The sequence below is a fragment of the Haliaeetus albicilla genome, chromosome 23 (assembly GCF_947461875.1).
Source record: "Haliaeetus albicilla chromosome 23, bHalAlb1.1, whole genome shotgun sequence".
In the NCBI taxonomy this organism is placed as follows: Eukaryota; Metazoa; Chordata; class Aves; order Accipitriformes; family Accipitridae; genus Haliaeetus; species Haliaeetus albicilla.
In genome coordinates, this window is record NC_091505.1 from 257,559 (window position 1) to 282,572 (window position 25,014).

The window sequence follows — 25,014 nt, forward strand, 5'->3', positions numbered from 1 at the left end:
TGCAGGCCAGCAGACTTGTTGCAGCATGCAGGGCTCCTTGGTCTCCCAGAGGTGCAGACAGGACCCAGACACACTGGGGTAGCCTCTGGCCCTGCTGTCTGTCTCCCCATCACTATAATCTCACCATTTTACAGATCCCCGGTCCGTCCCCCCATATCCCACACCCCTGGTCCTGAGGGACCAGGAGCTGGGGGAGGATGAGGACGCGGGGGTAGTGATGGTTCACTGAGAGCCAAGCCTGCCGCCCCTGCCCCTGCCCCACATGGGAAATGGAGAGTCCCAAAATGTGGAGGTCCAAATCCCACAGCAGGTCCCCCTGCCCCCCTACTTACTACAGCCCAAAGGGCAAAGCCATGCACAAGGCAGGGGACAAGGGAGCCTCAGGCCCCCTGCCTCTGGGCATGGCCCATAGGTGACAGGGTGAGCTGCGGTCTGGGGGGGTGTGGGACTCTTGTCTGGGCCTGGCTGGCTGCCAGCATGGGAGTCCCAGAACAGCAGTGGGTGAGGGCTGGGCACTGGGGGCCGTGGCACCCCACACTGCAGGGCTGGGGCCATGTGCACACTGCAGGGTAGAAAGTGGGACCAGACTCTGTCTCCCACCCAGGGAGGTGTGTTTGGGGGCACACCCCCATCCATGTGTGCACACATGCATGTGAATGCCATATGCACACTCCAGAGCATACAAATACACCTTTGTGGGGGTGTGTGCACCATAGAATCACAGAAGGGTTTGGGTGGGGAGGGACCTTCAAAGACCACCTAGTCCACCCCCCCGCCGTGGGCAGGGACATCTTTCACTAGATGAGATTGCTCAACCTCAACCTGGTCTTGAACACTTCCAGGGATGGGGCATCCACAGCTTCTCTGGGAAACCTGATCCAGTAGTAAAAACTCTCTCTCCATCTTTCTCAGAAGCCCACTTTACGTATTGAAATGCCACAATAAGGTCTCCTTGTGGAGCCTTCTCTTCTCCAGGCTGAACAACCCCAACTCTTTCAGCCTTTCTTCTAGCAGAGGCGTTCCATCCCTCAGACCATTTCTGTGGCCTCCTCAGGTCCCACTCCAACAGGTCCATGTCCTCCTTGTGCTGGGGATCCCAGTGCCAGATGCAGAGCTTCAGGAGGGTCTCATCAGAGTGGAGTAGAGGGGGAGAATCCCCCCCCGTCAACCTGCTGGCCACACTTCTGGTGATGCACCCAGGACACGGTTGGCTTTCTGTGCTGTGAGTGCACGTTGCATACAGTTTGCATGCATGTGCGAGTGTGTGTACAAGTAGGTGTGTGGAGGTGTCAGTGCGTGTGCTCGCCCATGCATGTGTGGCCATATGCACATATGTGAATGGATGTGGTGCATGTGCTTTCCTATGCCTGGGATGTGCATGCTTGTGCATGTGTGCCTGTGTTCACACATACGGGCATGGCAGCTGTGCCCGTGCTTGTCCGTGCCCATGCATGTGCCTGCCTGTGCTCATGTGGGAGGTGCACACATGTGCATGGTTGTGGTGTGTGTGCTCACCCACGTCTGTACGTGTACCCACCTGTGCCTGTGTGAGCGGTAAACCTGTATGTGCATGGTGGCGGTGCCTGTGCGCGCCCATGCCGGGGCCGTGCATGCCTGTACGTGCGTGGGAGCATGCACATGTATGTGCGCGGCGGCAGTGCATGTGCTCTCCCATTCCGCCGCATGTGCCCGCGTGGGCGGTGCACACGCATGTGCGCGGCGGCGGTGCGGGTGCCCGCCCGTGCCCGCGTGCTCGGGGCCGTGCGTGGGCCGCCGGTGCCGCCGCGCGCGGTGCGCAGCAGCGCCCGCCGCGCCGGAGCAGGCCGGGGCTTGCGGCGCAGGGGCAGGGCCGGGGCTGCCTGCAGAGGCACATCCCGGCGGGGCCGCGCTGCGGGGCCGGGGGGGGCTGCGGGGCGGCGGGCGGGGGCCGGAGGAAGAGCGACCTTGCACAAGCGGCGGCGGCGGCTCGGGGTGTGCAAGGTGTGTGCGCGGAGGGGGGCGGGGGGGGCGCGCCGCTCCGCCTCTCCCCTCCCGGGCGTGCTGCGGGATGCTCGGCGGAGACCCGGCAGCCCCGAGGTCGGAGGGGGGGTGCGAGGCCCGCAGCGGGGGGGGGGGGGCTGCGCCCAGGAGGGGGGGGAAACGGCAGCGCTGCGGTGCCCTCGCTTCCCCCCCCCCCCCCCCCTCTCGAAACGCTTGTTGCTGCGCGGGGAGACGGCACCACGTTTGCCGGCAGCCGCGGGGGGGGCGGCGGACCCGGCCCGCGGGAGCCGCGTGGGGCCGGGCAGGGCGCCGTGGGGTGCCGCCTGCCACCCCCGGCCCGGGCACGGCAGCCCTGCAGCCGGCCAGGCTCGCTCGCCCAGGTAGGTGCCCTCCTTGCCCGCCCGCAGCCCCCGGGGCGGGCAGGGATGCCGTGGGGAGTTAGCTTCCCCCACATGCGGGGAACCCCGCGCCCCCACCTCCATCCCACCCCGCCCGCAGCCACCTGCTTGGGACTGGCGACCCACCGGCACGGGGTCGGGGAATGCTCCAGCCTTTCCCAGCTGCCGGAGCGAGGCGGATGGCGGGAGGCAGCTGCTGCTTTTCATGGAGACCCCCCACTCCTCATGCCCCCCCCTCGCCGCCCTGGCCACTGAGGGCAGCCTAGCACCCTGGGGAGCACCGGAGGGGGGCTGGCGCAGGCTGCGGCAAGGGAGGTGCGCCCCAGTGCCAGGGCGTGGGGTGGCCGCAGTCTCCCACGGAGGAATGAGGGACTGTGTTGGGATGCCAGGCAGGGTGAGGAAGAGTTGGGGCACCGAAAAAAGGCAAGGAAGGAAAACTTTGCCTGCAAGGAAGTCTTCCTGAGCAAGGAAGCACTGTCTCCCCTGATTTCCAGGATTGCACCTCCTGGCTGGCCAAGCCATAGAGGGTGAGGGGCTGTGCACCCCCTTTCAGGGCTCTTCCTCCACTCCTGTGTGTCCTTGTCCTCCCAGGGCTGTCACAGGAGGCAGCGGAGCCCTGAACCAAGTTGGGGGGGAAGATGGCCGAGAAGCTGGTGCCTGGGGACCTGTTCCTGAGAAAGACCCGGGAATCGGTGTCATCCCTGGACTCGGACAAGCTGGCACCCATCTCACCTGAGGCGGGTGGCGAGGAGTCGTCTGACAGCGAGGGCGAGCAGGAGGACAGTTCCCACAAGCTCATCCGGAAGGTGTCCACCTCGGGGCAGATGAGGAGCAAGGTCAGGGGCACAGGGGCCTGGGGCGAGGGGCTCGCTGGTGCACGGGGTCCCTGCTGAGAACTGGGGGGGTGGGGGTGGCTGCTGTGGGGTGTAAATCAGTGCCAGGCACTTGCTGCTTGCAGACCCAACCCAGCCAGTGCCCAGGGCAGTGCCAGGAGGGGTCTGGCCCCCTGTGGCCTGGGGAAGGGCACGTGGAAAAGGTGCAAACCCTATGGTGGCAGAGTCAGCATTGGTCCCATGGGGCTGTGGAGCACGGATTTTACTCCACCGTTTGGAGACAGGGTCTTTCCCATACCTGGACCACCCCCCGCAAATGCCTTCATCCCATGTTTGTATCCCCTGGGTTACCCCCACCAGCCCCTGGGGAAAGGGGGCTCTTTCGGGAAGGCTGTGCTCCATGGACACTCTGGGGGTGAGATTTAGGGTCATCGTGGTGCCGTAGGCTCCTGGGATCCCACACCCTGCTGCAGGCACTGTGCATGCAGGGCCTGGTGGGTGGCAAAATGGAGCCAGCATCTTTCCCGGTGCCCCAGATTAATTCGGCTGTGCCAGCTCCCCTGCAGGCCCCATTCCCGCAGCCTTCCCTAGATCCAGTCCCCCGTGGTGGTTTGCTGGGTGGATGGGGACACCTCTGAGGTTGGTTGTGACACTCCTTTGCCTCCCAGCCATTGGCATGAGGGCAGCTTGCGTGTGTGTGCGCAGCTTGCTCAGAGGAAGCTATTTTGGTAGGACCTAGAAAAATAGGGGGTGCAGTGCCTTCTGGCCAAACAGGAGTGGGTAGCTGTAGGTGTCCTAGGTGGGGATGGTCAAATGGCCAGGCACCTCCTGCCTGAAGTGCGGGGAGAAATAACCTGGGCTGAACGGCCAGGTGGGAAGTGGGGAGACGAGGTTTGGGGAGGGCGTTTTGGGGAGGGGGGATGTGGGCACGACACGGGGAGGATGCTCTAGGTGATGTGCCCGGTGAGCGGTCTCTTTGCATCCACCTCCCAGCTGCGGGAAGGAGGCGGTGGTGTGAGTCAAGGTGGTGCCTGCAGTGCCGGCAGGCACGCGGGGGCTGCTGCGCTGCAGGAGGGACCCTCGCCCTGGGGCTGTGCCAGAAATTCCCCCTGCAGCCGGCTTCCGGCCCCAGCCACCCCTCGGTGGGGATTTGGTGGCCGTGCCGCCCCGCAGAGGGGGAACAGCTGAGAAAGCACTGCAGGGGGATGCAGTTGCAGAGCAGGGCGGTGCCCCCAGGCTCTGGTGCTGGGTGCCGCAGGCACAGAGGGAGGCAGTGGTGATGGGGTGGTGTGCTGGGGCTGGGGGCAGCTCGGGGCTGCTTGGGGCTGGGGCAAGTTCCCTTCCCGCTGGCCCAGGCCTGGCTGTTGTGCTAAGCCTGGCACGCTGGCATGAGGGGGGCAAAGGGCATCTGCCCAGGGGTGCGGAAGTCGCACGCTCCCAACCCAGGACCATGGGGTTTTCCCACTTGGCAGGAGACGTTTCCGGGGCAGGTGGTGCTGGGGGGGCTCTGGCTGAGACCCTCTGGCTGCTCAAGGAGCGTGCCTCAGTTTCCCCTTCTTTGGAGCAGGCTGGCACCTTCTCTGCCCACTCCAACCTGTCTACCAGGTGGGTGTGTGGGCTGTGCCGGGGTGCAGGGTGCTGCAGGGGAGCACGGTGGGAGGCCAGGCTGGTGGGCAGGGTCCTGGGGATGCTTAGTGCCGTGTGGGAGCCCTCAGCACCCTCCTAGAGGGGTGGCAGCAGCCACTGGAGTTTGCCATGTGGCATTTGCTACACTGGAGGGTTTTGCTGTGCTGTGGAGCACAGGGGATATCACAGGGAGTCGTCAATGCCAGGAAATCCAAGAGAAAAGGGCACATGGCCAGGCTGTGCCCATGTCCTGCAGCAGCAGCACAGGGACACGAGTGTGCCCTGAGCCCCCAGCCCAGGCGCCAAAGCCCTTCCATGCCATCAGCAGGTCTGGCCTCGCCAGCTGACAGGCTACGTGTGGGGAAAGGCTGAGCTGCTGGCTCCCTGCCTGCCACGGCCGCTGCCCGCATCCTGCCCGGCGTCGGCAATTAGCCATGCAGGAGGTGATGCCGCGCAGCGTGCCGGGGGAGGCAGGCGGCATGATGGATGGGCAGACGGAAAGGACATGGCTGGGTTAATGGCCTGCAGAGCTGAGAGAGGGGAGGAGAGAGGGGTGAGAGCAGGGCAGGGCTGGTACTGGAGGGGCCTGAGAGCAAGCTGTGCATGTATCTCCCCCCCCCAGTCTCAGTGTTTTCAGTGTTGGGGTTCAGGTTTTTCCCCAAGGATCCCTTTGCCTTGGTCCGGATCGTCAGGACCACGCTTGCCAGCCTGGCTCTTCACCGGATAGGCTCCTTCCTTCCCTATGGAGGCGAGGATTTTGGGATGTGATTGCTGCTGCCACTCAGGTTGGGCTGTCCCTGGCTCATAGCTGTGCCGCGGCACATGTGCTGCCTATCCCTCTGGCCATGGCTACAGCTACACGGGCAGCACGTGTGCCATGACAGGCACCTTTCCGAGCTGCTTCGACACCCCTGTGCACCCATGCGGGTTTGTGGGGGGGAGGGGGAACCATTGCCTGCACCCCAGAGACTGGGGCAGGTACCTAATTAGCACACAGTTAATGAGGGAGGGAGTCTAGTGCCAGGGCTGCAGCTCCCGAGAGATAACCAGGTTAGCAGCGGGGGGCAGGCTGGCCTATTTTTTGGCCATCAGTGGTGGTTGGGGTGCTTGAGGGGATCTATAGGAGCCTGCCATGTTGGGGGGCTGGGAAGGGTTGGGACCCCCACCCCACTGCCCACCCACACTGACTGGGGGGACCCTGGTGATGGGAGTGAGCAGCTTCCACCACACCAGGGTGTTGTCCAGTCCCATGGGGACAGGGACGGGTGAGGATTGTTTTGGGATCTGCTGAATCCTTCCTGATCTCTGCTCCTCATTCCCAGTGCGCCCCCCCAAAATGCCTGTTCCCTCATCTCCTCCTCAAACATCCCCATCAATCACGTCTCCCCACTCCACACCCCCAGACTGGCTTTCTCTGGGCTGTAATTGCCGGGGCACCCTGCAGGGCGCTTTGTGCTGGTGTTGGCATGGAGGCGGCGAGGCCATTGTGCTCAGTGACAATGACAGCTGCCAGGTGCAGGTGCCCCTGCCAGGCTGAATGGCCCCAGGACCGATGGGGTCTTGCTGCCACCCCCTCCTCCTCCTCCTCACCGCTGCTGGGGGCTGCCAGTTGCCTGCACCAGGTTTTGGTAGTGCAACGACAGAGCACGAGGGGGATGCCATGCTGCACCCCAGAGCTGGTCCCCTTAGGGCTGGGCATGAAGGGAAGAGGTGATGGCGAAGGAGGGCGCACCGGCTCCGGGGCACACCAAGACATTTGAGGTGCTGGCAAACAGGGGTGGGGGGGCAGATCCTGCCCAGGTGGGCCAGGCGCTTGGCTCCCAGCACTGCCTCGGCACAGGCTCTCCCAGCAGCTGAGTGGAGGTGGGGAGTGATCCAGCAGCTCTGCTTGGTTCGGCTCCGACTGCGAGGAGCTGCAGCAAGAGACTGGTCCTGGGGTGCTTTCACCAGAGCCAGGGGGCTGCAGGCACCGGGGGGGGGAAGGGGGTTGCATGCCAGGGACAGGAGCATTGCTGATGGGGTGGACACAATGTGCATGACCATGGGGGGCAGGGGCATAGCTTGTCTGCCATTTAGAAAGGGGGATCATGTTCCAGATTTCCTGATGCTGGGGTACATCACAGCCAGGTACATCACAGCCACTCGGTGGGGCTGGGAGAGATCAGTGGCATTATTAGTTCCTTGAGCACTCCTGGTCCTTGCTGGAGGCAGTGGGCACCCTACAGGCTCACGGTGCCCCAGGGATGGGGCAGGTGGTGCCCGTGGAGGTAGGGGTGTTTGGGCAGTTGTGGGGGGCCTGGCAGGGCGATGCTGCAGAGACAGGCTGTGAGGATGGCTGCCTGCCGAGAGCCAGATCCTGGCCAAAAGACAAGGAAAGCAAGGTAGAACCCCTGGGGCCAGGCCTGGAAACCTCCTTCCTGCATCGGGAGGGTGGCACGTGGCTCCGGGGCAGTGCATCCTCCTGGCTTGACAGTGGTGAGGGACTGGAGCATCTCTCCTACGGGGAGAGCTGGGACTGTTCAGCCTGGAGGGGAGGCTGAGGCTGGGGAGTCCTTGGTGATGTGGATACATATTTGAAGGGCAGGGTGCAGTAAAGAGGGAACCGAGCTCTTTTCAGTGGTGTCTGCCAATGGGACAACAGGCATAGATGAAAAAATGGGAAACTGCATCTGAACACAAGAAAACACTTTTTCTACTGTAAGATTGGTCAAATGCTGGCACAGGCTGCCCAGAGAGGCTGTGGAGTCTCCATCTGTGGAGATACTCAGAACCCACGGGTTGAGTATCTCCATGATCCTGGGCAGCTCGAGGTGACCCCCCCCGCCAGGGCTCCATCCCCAGAGCTGCCCACCAGCCGCAGCCATGTCGTGGCCAGCCCATCTCCACCCCAGCTGTACCTTGCATTGCTCCCAGCCTGGTGGCACGTGGCCTGCCAGAGGCTAGCGAGGGGACCGGCCGGTCACTGGGTCACCCCCCACAGTGGGACCGTACTGCAGGGCACAGTGACACTGCCTGGGACCATCCCCACTGAGGAGGCTGCAGCAGTGCAGGGGAGGCTGGGCTTGCTTTCGTTAATCAGGGCTCAGCGAGCTGGTGGCTGGGGTGTAAAGATAGCCCCAGTGTCGCCAGCCGGATGTTTGTGAGGTTTCTCAGACGTGCTGCCCTCTCCCCGCTCACATTTTCCATTATGCAAGCGCTGCTCTCACCCGTCAGCAGCTGGGCAGGGTGGGAGAGCTGTGGCGGTGCCCGCCGGTACCCGGGCACAAGGGGTTGGGGGGGCCGGCACAGGGCAGGCTGGTGCGGGATGCCTGCCAGCGGGATGCTCGGGGACCGATGTGGCTGTAGATAGGGAAGAACGAGATCATTTCTAAAAAGCAGCTGTAGGTTGTGACTGCTGGAAGATGAGGTGTAGGGGGGGATCACCCTTCTGGGGGCTTCTTCTCTCATTCCTCTCCTCCACGTTAATCCTCTGTCCCCTTTTGATGGCCTGAGTGGAGCCTCATGGCACCACATAATGGCATGTCAGGACTGGTACTGAAATCTCCTTTCAGGGATCCCCCCAGCACTGGGAAGGGAGATTTAGGATCCTGCAGTGGCAGCAGGCTACATCCTCAGGGAGTACGGATGCAGTTGAGCCTGCAGGGCTGTGGCACCCCGCAGGCACCGAGCCCCGAGCCCCCCGGCTGCCCAGTCCCGGAAGAGCTCTGCCATATCGCAAAGCTTGATAAGGTTTCCAACTGACTCCAGCCCATGGGGTGCCCAGCAGATGCTGGTGGCCCCGTGGTCAGGCTGTTTGCAGGGCTGCTGGCTCTCCCCTGCTGTCCTGGCACCCGCTGGCTCACAGTGGGGGATGAGCTCTGACCTGACCAGACCCTGGCACGTGCCTAGCGGGCTGCTGTGTTTGGAGGAGGGTGGCTGCCTGGGATGATGCTGGTACAATGCAGGTCAGTGCGTTGGTGGGTGTTCGGTCCCCTCTCTTCCTCTGGGGAGGCATCGCGTCGCCATGGGGCCAAGCAGATCCCATCAGGAGCGGTGTAGGGCTGCAAGCCAGGTGGGCAGCCAGTGTGGTGCCCACCAGCCATATGTGCCAGCATTCCCGAGTAACAGCCTTCCTGGCTCTTCTCCAGCAGCTCCTTCGCTGTCCAAGCTGATCCCAGCAGGAACCTCCCCTCCCCGCCCCAGCTGTGGTCAAACCTGGCTGCACTACAGGCTCTTCCCATGGATGGCTGTGGCAGAGCTGGGAGAGCGGGGTGGGGGTTCAAAGCAGCATCCCGGGGCTCTGCCTTAGGGCCAAGGGAAGAGCTGACATTTTGGGGTGCACCCTGGCCTGCTGGAGTGTGGTCCTGGGGGGATTCGAGCTCCCCCAGACTGCACAGCAAGCCCCCTTGCCTGTGCCAAGCAGACAGCCAGCCCATGGCACGATGGCCCCTGGGGACTAGCCCAGTCCTGGTGGGGCACATTGCTGGTGACCGGCCATCCTCCCAGGGCTATTTTTAGCCGCGTCCCCTCTGAGGCCCCGGTGCTGCTTGCCCTCCACCAGCTGTGGCTGAGCCGGAGATGGCAGTTTCTCCGCAGACCCCAAGTGGTTTCGTTCTTGCCTTTGCCTCCCCACTCTGCATCTCAGGGATCCACCCTCCGGTGGCAGGCACATACCAGCTGGTACTGAGCCCCCTGGGCTGGAGAGAGCCAGGAGGGTCCTCGAGATAGGGCAGGGGAGGGTTGGGGCAGAGCCCGTCAGAGGCAAGCTGGCCTCGGGCTGTTGGCCAGGTAGTTTGCACATCGCTCTGGGTATCGGCATGCCGTGTTGCCGCTTCTATTGCTGGGACGGAGCCAGCGTTGGCTTTACTGTGGCTCCCTGCAGCGCTGGCTGGGGCTCACCGGCCAGAAAAGCTGTGGTTGGGCTGAGTGGAGGGGCTAGGGCTTGGTTCGGGGTGCAGGTGGCACGCCATGCTCAGGGCTGTGCAGCGGCCAGCGAAGAGCTCCCACCCTAGTGGCCAGGGGATGTCAGTATCCCCAAAAGCTCTCCGGGAGGAAGAGGCAGCCCTTACTCTGTGCTGCAGGTGCATGGCTCCTGCTCTTGGGAGGTATAGGGTACCTAATAGCCACTTGCTATAGGGGATTGTATTATTGTGGTGACCCTGGAGCCCTGGCTGGGGTTGTGGGGAAGCCAGCACGGCGGGGACAATGCCACCCCAGCACGTCCCACCTGCCACTCACCTGAATACTGGCCTTTGCCTTCCCCACCCCTTTCTTGTTTGTGAAGGGGAAATGACGGGCTCACTCAACGCTGCCCGCTGCAGCATGGCTTCCCACCATGTGGCCGGGTCTGCTAGTGTCCTTGGCCATCAGATGCCTCCCAGGTTTCCTCCTGTCCCTAGTGCCAAAAGCAGGGCTCCGAAACTGCTGAACCACTGGGGAGCTGCTCCTGGCACAGGGCAGCACCAGGTGCTCCCTGCTGAGACCCACAGACAAAAATTCAGGCGTGTGGGGGTGGCTCACCCTAGTGAGACCCTGAAACAGCCCTCCAGCACCCCAGGAAGAGTAACCTGTGTGCCCGCCCAGGCAGAGTGGCACAGCTGGGCTCTATGGCTCGTTTCAGACAGGGGACCTGCCTCATTTTCCCCAGGGAGGGGGGCTCGCTGGCTGGCCCCACGCTGGCAAAACTGGTACCGACTGAACCTGTGCCCCATTGTGTCAGCGCTGGGGGTGAAGAAGCCTGCATGGGCAGCTGCAGGCGTAAGGGGTTGCGCAGCAAGATGCTGTGCATGGCGGGGCAGAGGTCTTGGGCTTTGCTGCCATGCCTGGGGCACCTCAGGCATGTTTTGGGAAGCACCCAAGGGTGGATGTGGGGAGAGGTGCCCCCCAAGCTTCTCTGCACCAGCTTTGCCATCCCATGCTGGGATGCTGGTGATTACTTAGTCTGTACTGGGGGGGGAACTGAGGCACAGTCCCCCATAGCTATGGCATTTTGGGTGTCATAAAACTCTAATGTGTGTCGTGGTGGAGGTGGGGTGTGCTTTGCCTTTTGGGCTCTGCCTTAGCCTGGCACTGGCGCGGTGCTGGCAGCCACGTCGCTGTCCCCAGAATGGCCAGGACTGTGACATCCTGGGGCTGGGTGATGCCTTGTTGCTGCTGGCTGCCGGGAGAAATTGCTGCAGCGGCTGCAGCAGCGCGGCTGGGGGCGTTTCAGCTCTGGCCCCCTCAAAGGAGGGGATGCCGTCCCCCCGGGCAGCCTTCCTGGCTGTATCTTGCTACCCACGTGGCCCTGGAACCAGGCAGAGCTTGAGCACCCTCGCTCCGCTGCAGCGCTGGCTCCTGCCCCTGCTGTGATAGCCCTGAGCCACCTTCACAGACCTGCCTCTTCTTCCTTCTCCTTGTCATCACGTTCTCCTGCTCCTCACCATCACGGGCTCCCCCCCCGCCACTCCTTGTCATCACATGCTGCCTGTCCTTCGCAGCAAAAGCAATGATTGCAGCAAATGCAGAGCCTGTGCCTGTGTCTGCTGCATGCAAACAGGTGTGGTGGAAGTGGCATTTGTTTCTGGATCTGACCTGGCCATGGCAGGACGCTGCCCTGTCCCCTCCTGACATGGGCAGGGAGTGCTAGGGTGCATGGTTTGTATGTGGATTTGGGCGTTGCAGCTGGACTCCCCTGAAAGTCCATGCTCCCCTTGCTGGCTGTGTCACAGCCTAGGCTCAGGGCAGCTCTGGGCTCACCATCTCCTCTGTGTGCTCTCGCAGCTGAGAGGCCGGGGAGGTGACGCGGTGGGTCCTTGGGTGCTGTCACTGGGGACACCAGTGCTGTTTGAACCTGCACCGACACTTGCAGGCAGCATGGGGACCAATCACAGCCAAACCCTGCACCAGTTCCAGGAGGGGCAAAGAGTTGATAGGGAGCGATAAAGGCTTAAAACGTCCCTCTCCAAACTCAGGGCTGCAAGCTGGAAGAGCCAGGGACATCCCGGTGCATGCCCTAGCAGGGCTTGGGGAAGGGTCAGGCATTTGGGGGAGTTGAAGCTCAAGGGAGCACCCCAGCTGGGGGTTTTGGCTTCTTTGTGACCTTGGAGGCTCCTGCTACTCCTGGTGTCCTGGCCATCTTGTTCAGAGCCGTGGGGCAGTGGGTTAACACCAAGGCCAGGGGCCAGTGTGTTTTCAGGCTGTCAGGTGCCTGGGTGCCACGTCTTGCAGCACAGGGGCTGAGCACAGGAGCACGGGGCATGGGGCTGCGGCTCTCTCGTGATGCCCTCTGCAACCATTGCTAATTCACCGTTAAATGTGCCTTGTCGTCGTGTGCTGGGATCTGATACAACCGCTGTTGTGGCTAATTGCAGAGGAGCAGCTGAATGGGGCTGCCGGCGGTGTTTAAAGAAGATACAATCAAAGATTAGGCAGTGCCAGAGCATCTCTGCCACCCTGCTCGGCACAGGCTTGTAGCCGCGTTGCAAACACTAATTAATTGAGCCTTGTAAACACCACTGCAAGGAGGGTAAATATTGGCAGGTGCTGCGGATCAGGGAGGGCAGAGGACGGGTGGCCAGGCTGCAGGGATGTGCTGTGCTGCAAGGGGATGCTCTGCCTCCTGTGGGCTGCCCTCAGCCCAGGTTGTCCCCTCCGGGGGCTGGGGGGGCCGGGCAGGGCTGGCCACATCCCGTCTATCTGCTCCCCAACCCAGCAAAGAGGCTGGGGCTGCAGTGCCTGGGTAATGCCACCTCCAAGGTGCAGTCCTGGTGGCTCTGGGGCATCGGTGTCCCCTCCAAGGGAGCTCTCCTCGCCCCAGCTCTGCCCCCTTGGGTTCTGGGGAGCTGCAGCAGGTCGAGGCTCTCCCTGGTGCTGCTCTGGGGATGGGGAGGAAGCGACTGGCAGCGGTGGCTCTGTGCTGCTAGAGACCTCCAACCGCCAGCACTGCCATGCCCAGTGGCACCCTCCCAAATCACATAAAGTGCCTAATGCCCAGAGTATGGTGGGTGATGGACATCATTTACTCTGCTGCATCCAGCATGGTGTGAACCTCAGAATGTCCCATCTGTGCTCTGGGCACCGCCTAGCTCCTGGGGACCCAGGGACTGCTGTCACTGGAGAGGAGGGGTGGCTTTTGGGGGTCCTGGGGACTGCGGGAACTCACGACCCTGTGGTCTCTGCAGAAGAGCGTGAAGGAGGGGCTGTTGCTGAAGCAGACGAGCTCCTTCCAGAGGTGGAAGAGGCGATACTTCAAGCTGCGGGGCAGGACACTCTATTACGCCAAGGATGCCAAGGTAGGCTGGGGGGGGCTTCCAGCACACTCAGCTGGAGGGGCTTGAGCCTGCAAGCTCAGGGAGGAGCCCAAAATCCCTGCCCTGGTGGACTGGGACTCCGGTTTCTCCTCCGCAGTCACTGATCTTTGACGAGGTAGACCTGTCCGATGCCAGTGTGGCCGAGACCAGCACCAAGAACATCAACAACAGTTTCACGGTGAGGGAGGTGTAGGGCTACCCGCTGTGCCCCTCCACCTCAGCACGTCGGGGTGCACCCCGCGCGCTGCAGACCCACCTCTCCCCACAGAGCCGTGGGGCACCCCGCAGCATGGCCTCATGCTGCTGAAGGTGGCACCGGTGGCGGTGTGCCAGGGTTTGCTGGAGGCTGCTCTCCTGGGGGCTGGCTGGCCGCGGGGTGGCCTTGCACAGGGATGGTGGCTGTTGCAGGTGATCACGCCATTCCGGAAGCTCATCCTATGTGCGGAGAACCGAAAGGAGATGGAGGACTGGATCAGTGCCCTGAAATCTGTCCAGAAGTGGGAGATCCATGAGGTGACGTGGGCGGGGGGCTGTGCAGGTGCTCGTCTGCGAGTGGGTACCCCTCAGAAGCCAGGGGTGCCTTTGGCTGCCGGACAGGAGCTGCTGCCCTTGGCACAGCCCTGAAGGGAGGATGGGAACTGGGAGTGGGTCTGGGGGGACTCAGGGTGACTAGGAGGGAGGAAGTACCAGCTGGGGGTCCCAGGGGACTGATGGGACAGGGCCGTGCCTTCCAGCAGGCCACGCAGTTCAACATGGAGCACTTCTCTGGCATGCACAACTGGTATGCCTGTTCCCATGCCCGCCCCACCTTCTGCAATGTGTGCCGTGAAGCCCTGCCGGGTGTAACCTCGCATGGCCTCTCCTGCGAAGGTCAGTGCCAGGGTCCTGCTGGGGGGTGGGCTGGGGTTGGGACTGGGGTGGGGGACCCTCTCCGAGGCTGGCCTGGAGCAGGAGAGGTGCAGGGCGATGCCCACTGGCTGCCGTCACCAGCTGTGGAGGGGTTGGGGACCAGAGCTGCACATCCCGTGGGGACCGTCCCTGCTCCTCACCTGCTCCACACCATGCAGTCTGCAAGTTCAAGGCACACAAGCGCTGTGCTGTCAGAGCCACCAACAACTGCAAGTGGACGACCCTGGCCTCCATCGGCACTGAAATCATCGAGGACGAGGATGGGGTAAGCAGGGGAGTCCCCATGGGACTGGCAGAACAGAGCCACCAGCAGAGCTGGCCTTGCTGTGCCCAAATCAGAGCAGGGGAGACCCTGGCACCTGGATGTCCCCTGCACTGTGTGGCCTCTGGGCTTGGCTTTGCAGGGACATGGCCTGGGGACACCTCCTCTGCCATCCGGCGTCAGGATCCCTTATTGCTCTCCAAGTGGGGCCATCCCCAGACTTTTGCTGGGGACATCTCTGCCCTGCCCCATGCACTAGTGGCTGCAAGGGGCCAGGCAGGCAGGGATGAGAGGGCATGGGAAGGACCCTGGGGCTGCCTTACCCTGCTGTGGGACATCATCCCCTGCCCACCTCTTCTGTGGTGCCTGGGGAAGGGGATGGCCCGTGTCACTGTCCCTCAAGCATGTCGGGGGGGTGGCAGGGGTGGTGTGCCATTGGCAACTGCCCCTCTCTGCAGGTGGCCATGCCCCACCAGTGGCTGGAGGGGAACCTGCCTGTCAGCGCACGCTGTGCCGTCTGCGACCGGACCTGCGGCAGCGTCCGGAGGCTGCAGGACTGGCGGTGTCTCTGGTGCAAGGCCATCGTAAGGATGTGTCTGTCCCTGTCCCCCCTGCCCATGGCACAGACGGCACTGCCCCTCCTGGGTTCATCGCTCGGGAAACTGAGGCTGGGGGTTTGGTGCTGCGTCCCCTAGCTTTGCTTATGCACATGTCCCTGTGTCCCCAGGTTCACAGTGCCTGCAAGGAGCTCTTCGGCAAGAGGTGCCCCCTGGGCCAGTACAAAGTGTCCATCATCCCACCAACCGCCTTGAACAGCATCGATTCGGATGGTGAGTCAGGGAGGGACAGGGCTGGGCTATGGGTGGGTGGGACAGGCTGTTTGGGACAGGGCTCTCTGAGCTCCTCTGCAGGCTTTGACTTGTGGCACTGTGCCCTCTTTCCTGTGGGGCACCAGAAACATCACCTTCAGTAGGCTCCAGAGTCAACACTCCTCCCTGCCACATCCTTAGTTGAAGGCTGCTTGTTGCCTTGAGCTCTGCTGCGGTGGTGCCATGCTTTGGGGTGGCACTCCTTCTCCGTGCGTGGCTTCAGTTGCTCCTGCCAGGCTGCCTCTTGCGGTGACCCTGGTCATTCACCCTTTGTGGTGCGGTCAGTGGCAGCAGCCCTGAGCCCCTGATGTGAGGTGCCCTCCATTGCACCCCAATGGTTCAGCACCTTGCAGGGCAGGATGAGGGCCTTGCTTGGGTTACTTCTCAGTGTCTGAACCTCAGCTGTTTTTTTGGTAGCGCACAGCACATCTTCCCCCAGCACAGGTGGCTGTGGGGTGCTTTGGGGAGAAGCAATGTGCGGCCCAGGGGGACCCCTCCGCCATCTCCCTCACCCTCTCCGGAGGGGCCCAGCTGGCCTCTGCTGAGCAAAATCTGTTCTTTTCCTCCGGATATTTCTTTCCTCATTCTTTAATGATTTTCACTGCTTGGCTCAGCTGGTGGCTCATCTGCTTCTTGTTACTCATCAGGATGCTGTCAGGGTAACCATCACGAGGCTTCTCCTCCGGCTTCAGAGCTGCGGCTGCTCGTGGCTAGCTCCCTGGTAGCATCTCTGCCCTGTCCCTCTTGCGGCAGCCCAGTCAACCAGGGCCGGCACAGCTGCAGGGCCGGTGGCTGTGACTGCTGCCAAGCCCGACTGGGCTCTGCTACTGTGGGAAGCAGCCCAGTGAGGCCTCAGCCCCCCTCCTCCTGCTGTACTGTCCCTCCCCCCCCCAGCATGTGGGTGCTGCTGGCAGTGGGCTCTTCTGCGGCAGCCCACACTCTGACTCAGCAGCCCCCGGTGTTTTGCTTTGCTGATCCGCTCCACTCAGCCAGGTTGGGAGCAGAGATCGAGTGATGCCGGGGCTGGGTCGCGGTGGGCTGTGGGGATGCTACTCCCTGTGCGGTGGAAGCACTGGGGCTCCCAGTCGCACCCCATGGGGGTCTGAGTGCAATGGCTGTGGGGCCAGTGCCAGCAGCAGCGAGGGTTGATGCTTTCCGTGCCGCAGCATCACCGGGTGTGCCAAGGGAAGGAGCCAGTGGGCACCGGCCCATGGCCTGGGGACTGGGATGGCCAAGATGTGCCTGAGGCAGGTGTGGGCTGCAGGCCAGCTATCGATCCTTCTCTGCCTCGGGCACATTTCATTTCCCATCTCATTTCTTTAAAAGCATGTTGCTGGCTGCCAAGCCTCCTGAGGCTTCTGCGTCATTCGCACCCACCCTGCTGGAGCCCTGGTAGAAGCAGGTGGCAGAGCTGGGGCTGACAGCTGGGGGTGGTCATGCCGACTGCCAGTGCCACCCCTGGGAGCACCCCCAGGTGGGAGTGTGCCCCATTCCCATGTGGTTTTGCTGGGTCAGTCCCAGCTGGGCTGTTGGCACAGTGAGGAACTAACCCTCCTGTGCACCCACCACCACTGCCCCTTGTGGGCCAGGGACATGAGTCAGCTTGGTGACACACTGTGCCTGCAGGGACGGTGATGGAGCAGGAGTTTAACTTGGATCTGCCCTAGTGCTAGTCTTGCCCATCCCTATCCCAATCCCACCCCACCCCATCCTCATGCCCATCCCCATTGCCAAGTCTTACTCTTCCTCCCACCCCTCAGCATCACCTGGGCACCCTGATCACTGTCCCTCCTGCCTGGCCCCAGCACCTGCGGATCGGGCACGGTGGTCAGGGTGTCCACGTGGCCTTTGCTCTCCTAAGATGTCTCCATCAGTGTCCTTGGTGGGCGGGAGCTGGGGCTGGGGGCTCACGTGCTTGGGCTCGCCGCAGGTTTCTGGAAGGCCACCTGCCCCTCGACCTGCTCCAGCCCTCTCCTGGCCTTCGTCAACTCCAAGAGCGGGGACAACCAGGGTGTCAAGTTTCTGCGCAAGTTCAAGCAGTTCCTCAACCCAGCCCAAGTCTTCGACCTCATGAACGGGGGCCCACACCTGGGGTAAGCGCCGGCCTGGGTGCCCCAGGGTGGCCCCAGCGGGGTCCTGGTGGGTGCCTGGCACAGCCCCCAGCCCCTCTCTCCTGTCCCCCCCAGACTGCGCCTCTTCCAGAAGTTCTCCACCTTCCGGATCCTGGTGTGCGGGGGGGATGGCAGCGTGGGCTGGGTGCTCTCCGAGATCGACGCCCTTGGCCTCCACAAGCAAGTGAGCGGGAGCGCCTGGCATCACCGGCACGGGCTGGCACTGTCCCCAGCACCTGCCGCAGCTGGGAGCCCCCCTGTGCCCCGGGGTGCTGTGAGCGATGGGCATGGCAGGGTTGGGGATGTCACAGGTGCCCTTAGGGACTGTTCTGAGCCCCCCCTGCCCCATCCCTCTCCCACAGTGCCAGCTGGGTGTCCTGCCCCTGGGGACCGGCAATGACCTGGCGCGGGTGCTGGGCTGGGGCAGCCTGTGCGATGATGACACTCAGCTGCTGCAGATCCTGGAGAAGCTGGAAAGGGCCACCACCAAGATGCTGGACCGGTGAGCATGGCGCGCCTCTCTGCTACGCCCCCAGCCTCGGCACCTCTCAGGCAGCCCGTCCTCATCCCCTGCCCATGTGTCCCTGTGCCGGGGTGCCAGGAAGTGGCAGGCAGCCGTGGACTCTGCTTGGCAGGTGGAGTGTGCTGACCTATGAGGCCCCCAAGCAGTCCCCCCCAGCCCTGAAGGAAGAGGAGAACGGGGACTCCAACATCCAGGTGGGCACCACTGGGGATGGAGGGCTTGAGGTGGGGTAGGGCCAGCTGGGGGGCAGGTTCCCATTCACCCCATCAGCTGATTTGGGGGCACGCAGGGTGGGATTGCACAGGGAGAGGTTATGCTGGAGGTCCCTGGGAACTGGGGCTGTGAGGGGGCTGGCAGCCGGCTGCATGTGATGAAATGAGTCTGGCAGGTCTCAGCCTGGCACTTGCACTTGGGAGCAGGCAGCAGGATGAGGTAGAGCTGGCCTTCTACTGGCAGGCTATTTTGGACTCTTCTGTGTGCTCCCCCTCAACTCCTTGCCTCAGTTTCCCTCCTGCTGTAGCTGAGCATCCCCTCTGCCCGGCAGCATGGTCATGGCTGCCCTTGGGGCTGGGGCAGCAGGCTGAGGAGGGCTGTTCATCCCTGGTCCAGGCCTGGCCGGGCAAGGCTGCACCGTGGAGCAGGGCACCCGGCAGAGTGTCATGGCTCCAACTGTCCTCCCCTGTCCCCCCCAGGCCCAGATCTCCCACTACGCTGACTCTGTTGCCTTCCACCTGGCCAAGATCCTGGAGTCGGACAAGCACTCGGTGGTGATCTCCTCTGCAAAGTAAGGAGGGGGCTGGTGATGGGGGTGCCAGAGCCCCCCTGCTGGGCTGGGGGCATGTTCCCAGGGATGCCAAGTTCCCCCCAGGCCAGGATGTCTCCTCTCTGGCCACCAGCGGCTGCTGGCTGTGCTGATGCCCAGCAGATAACCCCGGCACTGACCCTCCGGTGCAGGGGGGCATTATCCCAGCAGCCCCCCTGGCTGGCATCTGTGCCCAGCTGGCCGTGCTGTGCCCCTCTCTACCCACCTGCTGCTTCCCTTGGCAGGTTCCTCTGCGGCACTGTCAATGACTTTGTGGCTGAAGTCGGCCGGGCTTACAAGAGGGCAACAGAGAACAAGCAGGAGGCTGAGCTGATGGCGCGGAAGGTGGGTTGCAGGGGAGCTGGAGGGCTGGGGCATGCTGGGTGGCACAGCCCCCGGGCAGTGGAGGGGCTGGCGGCATCTGCTCCAGCGGCCCATGCCCTTGCTGTGCATGCATCGGGGTGTGCTGTGCCTGAGGTGCCCAGACACTTGGGGTGCCCAGGCCAGCTTGGAGTGTCTAGGCACACAGGGTTCCCCAACACTTAGAGTGCCCAGGGAAGCATGGGGTGCCCAGGCACTCAGGGTCCCCAGTAAAGTATGGAGTGCCTAGACAAAGATGGGGTGCCCTCACGCTTGGGATGCCCAGGTGCTATGGGTGCCCAGGCAAGCACAAGGTGCCCAGGGAAGCACCCAGTACTGGTCAGGTGCAGCAGCTTGTGCCAGGGTGCTGAGCGTGGTGGGCATCCTGCAGTGCGCCATGCTGAACGAGAAGCTGGACTCGCTGGTGCGGGAGCTGAATGAGGAGGCTCAGGCCATTGTGGTCCCCGAAGGAATGGCGCAGGCCACCCCTGCTGACACCAAGGACCAGGAGAAAGGTGGCAGCTTCAACCCCAGCCCCGTGCCTCGCATCTTCAAATCCAAGGAGCAGCTCATGCTGCGGGCAAACAGCCTGAAGAAAGCCCTGCGGCAGATCATTGAGCAGGCAGAGAAAGGTGAGGGGGTGGCGGGGACTGGCAGCTCGCGTGGTGCTGCAACAGCCTGGGATGGGCTGCGGAGCCACCACAGGTTGGTGCTGGACCTGTGCCTTGGTTTCCCTGTCTGAATCCTTGGGCTGGCAGCAGTGCTGTGCAGTCCAAGGGCATCAGCCCTTCTCTGATGCTTGGCGTGGCTGAGGGAGGTCCCCAATGCAGGGCAGAGGTGCCACCCTGGGCCCTGCCTGGCATAAGCCCACAAGGCTGACCCGGGGAGAGGGCACAGGGCCATGGGGCTGCCCAGACTCACTGTCGTGCCCCTCTTTGCATCCAGCTGTGGATGAGCAGAACAAGCAGACCCAAGCCTACCGGGGCAGCGCAGGCCCCAGCAAGAAGGACAGCTCAGAGGAGCTCAACAAGGAGGAGGAGAGGCTCAGTAAGATGCCAAGGGGGCATGTGGCTTTTTGGGGGGGCATGAGGGTGAGCCGTGGGATAGGGTCAGGGTAAGAGCCAGTTCAGCAGCTGCCTTCTCTTCCCCCCCGGCCAGGCTCCCGGCGGGAGACAGTGACCTCCGCGTCTTCCTCCATCATCCTGGACCGGCCAGATACCTTCGGCAGCTTGCAGTTTCCAGAAGACCCCAGCACCCTGTAAGTCTGCCGTCCTGCCCGCTTCAGGGACCCTGGCCCACCCTTGCTGCCCATCACAAAGTGGGAGCAGAGCTGGGACCACGCTGCCTCTTGGAGATGGCTGCTGGGGCATCCTTTGCCCACCAGTGTGGCATCTCTGGTGCTCAGCCCTCCCTGGCCCAGCAGTGCCCACACTGGGGAAGACTGCATATGCCCAGTGCAGGATCTCTTGCTGCCAGCCCCTTGACCAGCACCATGCTCTTGCTGGGAGCTCAGGGCTCCCTGCACCCCCCCAGTGCAGGCAGGTCCTGGGTGTACCACGGGTGTCCCACCATGGGGAATGAGGGGGGGTCCACCCATCCCTGCTGGCTTGCGTCAGGCTTCCCAGCACCAACCCCTCCAGGAGCTCACACCGCAGCTCTGGTGGGTTTTATACCTCATGCCCCAGTGTGCCAGCCCAGCAGTTGCCTGTGTGCAGCTGCCTCCCAACCCGCCTGCCCCGTCTGCTGCTTTCAGCCACTTCTCGGAGAAATGTGTCATGAATAACTACTTTGGCATTGGCCTGGATGCGAAGATCTCCCTGGAGTTCAACAACAAACGGGATGAGCACCCCAAGAAGTGCAGGTTGGCTGAAACCCCCCAGATTCCCCTGGGAGAAACATGTACACCCTCCCACCCCCCACTCCTCCCCCCCCTGCCGCCCCCAGCTCTCCAGTGCCTGCACCAGGATGCCAGGAGCCATGGGGTTGGCTTGGGGGTGCTGTGCCTGGCTGGGGACCCCTTCCTGTGGCAGGTTTTCCACTTGCACCCAGTGCCGTAGTGCACCCTTGGGTGGGTGGCAGATTACAAACCCCTGCCCTGGGAAGGGGGAGGGCTGCTGTGAGGCTCTGGCTGCTGGTGGCCCCCCGGGTATGTGAATGGGTACAGGAAGACTTGGTGGGATTTACACACTCTGCACCTGGATAGAGGAGACATTGCCATGCTGGTGTGGAAGGGTGCACATCTGGGTGCCACATGTTGCAGCCTGCATCTCCCGGGAGGCAATGGGCAGACCCCCTGTTCTGGGAATGGGGAAACTGAGGCAGGTGCAGGGCCAGCAGTCCAGGCCGGCTAGTTCAGCCCAGTGCCCCGTGGAGGGTGCAGCCCCTCTCACCTGTCCCACTTCACCCTGCAGCAGCCGCACCAAGAACATGATGTGGTATGGGGTGCTGGGCACGAAGGAGCTCCTGCAGCGCACCTACAAGAACCTGGAGCAGCGGGTGCAGCTGGAGGTATGGGGCAACAGTGGGAACAGGGATAGGCTGGGGGTGGGGGGCGGCGCAGCGGCCCCCAGGCTCAGCCCTCTCTTGCAGTGCGATGGGGTGCCCATCTCGCTGCCCAGCCTGCAGGGCATCGCTGTCCTCAACATCCCCAGCTACGCTGGAGGCATCAACTTCTGGGGAGGCACCAAGGAGGACAATGTGAGTGCCAGCACCGCAGGGTGGGGAAGGGGGGCACAACGTCCTTCCTATGGTCCCTGGGAACCTGGGAGCCCTTGGCAGGGGTCTGGGATGTCCCTGCCTTGGGCACACATGGGGGGAAAAGCTGGCTCCCAAAATGAGCCCAGTTTGGGAGTCTCACTTGTAGTGATCCTCTACAGAACTTTGGGGCTCCATCCTTTGATGACAAGAAGCTGGAGGTGGTAGCCGTCTTTGGCAGCATCCAGATGGCTGTGTCGCGGGTCATCAACCTCCAGCACCATCGCATCGCGCAGGTAGGGACAAGGGACCCTCTGTGGTGCTGTAAAGCTTTTGGGGCACCAGCAGAACCTGGGGCAGTGTGGCTGAGCTGAGCGCCTGGCTGGCACTGGCACAGCACTGGGAGACTTTTCAGCCCCAGCACGGCAGCTGAAGCCAGTGGCACAGTGCCAGCCATGATGCCAACCCCGGGCTGTCTGCCCCACAGTGCCGCGTGGTGAAGATTACCATCCGGGGGGATGAGGGTGTCCCTGTGCAGGTGGATGGAGAAGCCTGGATCCAGCCACCCGGTATCATCAAGATCCAGCACAAGAACCGAGCCCAGATGCTGACGAGGGACCGGGTGAGCTCAGGGTTGCACAGCCTGCACAGCGGGGCCGGGCTGGGGCACAAGGAGGTGTGCCAGGTTGAAGGGGGCCATCTCCGTGTCCCCTGCAGGCATTCGAAAGCACCCTCAAGTCCTGGGAGGACAAGCAGAAGGGGGAGAGCTACCGAGCGACTGCCCGGCCACGGCTCAGCTCCCAGCAGTCCATGGAGTACCTGACCGAGGAGGAGAGCAGCCTCTTGCAGCAGGTCTCACGGGTTGCTGAGACCCTCATCGCCAGGTCAGGCTGCAGGACGGGGATGTGGTGGGCACGGGCGGGGGAGGACTTTGCTATGGCTACCCAGAGCTACAGGGGTCTCCTAGTCCCATGCTGCCCATCCAGCCCTGGCAGCTCCAGTCCCTTTCTCCTGCAGGATCCATGAGGCAGCCAAGGCTCACAAAGCCGTGGAGCAGGAGCTGGCGCATGCTGTCAACACCAGCTCCCTGGCGCTGAGCGAAGCCCTCTTCAACAAAGCCGCTGGCACCTCGGAGGTGAGCTAGGGCTGGGGGTGCAAGGCGACCTTCACCCGTCCGCCTTGGGGCCCTGCTGCTCAAGGGGTCACCTCTCCATGCCCCCCAAGTTTCTCAGCAGGAATGTGGCTGTGGAGGTGGTGTTGAGCATCAAGGAGCTGTATGCTGAGACCAGGGCGTTCCTGGAAGGGAAGGCGGTGAGTGGGGGGCCAGAGAGCACCCCAAGCCCCCCCAGTGGAGGGGCCCGTGCCCTTGGCTGGCACCTCTGGGGGTGGCAGCAGGACTGGAGATGGTCCCTGTCCCCCACAGCTGGACTCGCCACAGGAGGAGGAGGCACTGCACGGCCCCCTGAGTGTGCTGGGCCAGGAGCTGCAGAGGCTGCTAGACATCCACTGGCTGGGGCCCATTGCCCACCCCACTGAGGAGGTGGGTACACAGGGACTGGGCGGGAGGGGGGAAGAACTTATCCCACTGGGTGGCCCCATGGGGGCTGCAGCATTCAGCTCAGCCTGGCTTCTCACAGGAAAGCACCGGCAGCACCAACAAGGGCAGCTTCAAGCTTCGCCTCAACATCCCCAAGCCCAGGAAGGAGAAGGACAAGGTGCAAAGGCCGAAGACGAACAGCGCGCTCCCAGGTAAAGCAGACGGCACACCAGGGAGGGAGACAGATGCAGCCCATGCTAGTAGGGACCCCTACGTGCTGACCTATCTGTCGGCCTCCTGTCCTGGGCATGCTCTGGAGGGACCCTCTGGGAGGGGGACAGGGCCTATCCTGGCTGCCTGGGGATGTCACCTTTGTCACCAACAGCCCCTTAGAGCTTAATTTTTCTGCTAACGGACATGCGGAGCTCCCCACCCCTGTCACTCCACTACCACTGCAAGGGGAGAAGGGGGCTATGGTACAGCTCAGTCCTTCAGGTAAGTCCCTGCCCCAGGGCTGGGGGGGCGGTCTTGTCGTCGGAAAGAGGCTCGGATGCTCCGTAAGTAAGCTAAGGAGAGGAGAAACCTCTCCAGCCTGAGCCTGCTGTGGCCTCTGGCCCTGCCAGAGCTGGGGGTGGGGGACGCTGGCTGCAGCCTGCCACCACCGCTGCCCGCTCTGCTGCATCTGGCTGCCTTCACGGGGGCCCAGTCCACCTCTGTGGTTTTCCTCCCTGCTAGCAGACAAGTGGGGCTCCGAGGAGGTGGCAGCTTGGCTGGAAGCACTCGGTCTAGGGGAGTACAGAGACATTTTTGTCCGGCATGACATCCAGGGCTCTGAGTTGATCCTGCTGGAGAGGAGAGACCTGAAGGTACAATGCCCCTTGTGCCCCCTGAGGGACCCCCAGCCCTGGGGAGCACAGTGTCCTCCATCCCTCCTCTCCCCATCCCTCAGGGCAGGGGGAAAGGCAGGTGCTGACCCTGCACCCAGCCCCAGCCCTGCAGGGCTGAGCTTGCACTGCTTGCTTAGCTTGCACACAGGGGCTGGAAGGAGGGGAGAGGGTTGGCCCTGACCCTCCAGCTTGCAAGGCTCTGTACACCTGCCCAAAGCAGGATCAACAGCACCATGCCCTCTCCTGCACCCAGGCACGGGGACATGCTTGCAAGCAGACAGAGGGCTCCTAACAAGGACCATGCTCTGGCAGGGAGAGCATGGGGAGCTGGGCTTTGCAGCCTCATCCTCCACCCTGCAGCTTCCCTGCCAGTGAGAACTGAGGGCTGGCTCCCCACAAGCATGTCAGCTTCCCTCTGTCCTTCCTACAGGACCTGGGGATCACCAAAGTGGGCCACATGAAGAGAATCCTCCAGGCCATTAAGGAGCTCAGCAACCCACCCTAGGCTGGCAATAGGGCAGCAGTCCAGCCCATATGCTGGGTGCTGCCCCTAGGGACCAGGGGTCAGGCAGGGGGGCTCCAGGTCCCTGCTGTGGCCCATGTGTGTGGAGCCCCCCTGCTTGCCTCGCTTTGTCTGTTTGTCCCTTGGTGTCTCTGGAGCCACTGCTTCTCCCTGAGCCTGTGGGGCTGGAAACACTAAAGCAGAGGTCTAGCCCCATAGGCAACATGGCATGACCTCTAGTCCAGCCCACAGCAGGGTCACTACAGGAGCTTAGGCTGCCACATGTGTGCCCAAGCTAGGGCCAAAGCAAAGATCCCCCTTCCCCACATGGGTATTTAAGCTGTGTAAATATTTGGAGAAAAGATACTCATTGCTGCTGCTTGTGTAGTGTCATTATTTAGGGGAAGGTAAGGGGAGGGGGGGAGGGGGGCAGGGGGGAGTGGGACCCAGC

At 62.9% G+C, this 25,014-nt stretch overlaps 1 protein-coding gene across 6 annotated transcripts; it reads left to right on the forward strand.

Annotated features, from left to right (window-relative positions):
- Positions 1-1,903: 1,903 nt before the first annotated feature.
- On the forward strand, positions 1,904-24,942 carry DGKK (diacylglycerol kinase kappa). Of its 6 annotated transcripts, none has more exons than XM_069810732.1 (30): positions 1,904-1,980; positions 2,970-3,214; positions 12,979-13,089; positions 13,205-13,285; positions 13,516-13,620; positions 13,842-13,977; positions 14,175-14,281; positions 14,737-14,862; positions 15,006-15,108; positions 17,078-17,240; positions 17,334-17,442; positions 17,621-17,760; positions 17,894-17,975; positions 18,474-18,565; positions 18,829-18,928; positions 19,335-19,575; positions 19,889-19,990; positions 20,102-20,201; positions 20,697-20,804; positions 21,355-21,451; positions 21,533-21,640; positions 21,820-21,933; positions 22,125-22,259; positions 22,355-22,521; positions 22,655-22,772; positions 22,862-22,948; positions 23,061-23,177; positions 23,260-23,386; positions 23,910-24,040; positions 24,492-24,942. In XM_069810732.1, the coding sequence occupies exons 2-30, from the start codon at positions 3,017-3,019 to the stop codon at positions 24,564-24,566; spliced, it is 3,480 nt and encodes a 1,159-aa protein (XP_069666833.1). In that variant the 5' UTR covers positions 1,904-1,980; positions 2,970-3,016; the 3' UTR covers positions 24,567-24,942. The 6 variants fall into 6 exon arrangements, with proteins under 6 accessions (XP_069666833.1, XP_069666834.1, XP_069666835.1 ...); XM_069810733.1 differs by having other exon boundaries at positions 23,913-24,040; XM_069810734.1 differs by having other exon boundaries at positions 23,275-23,386.
- Positions 24,943-25,014: the final 72 nt, after the last annotated feature.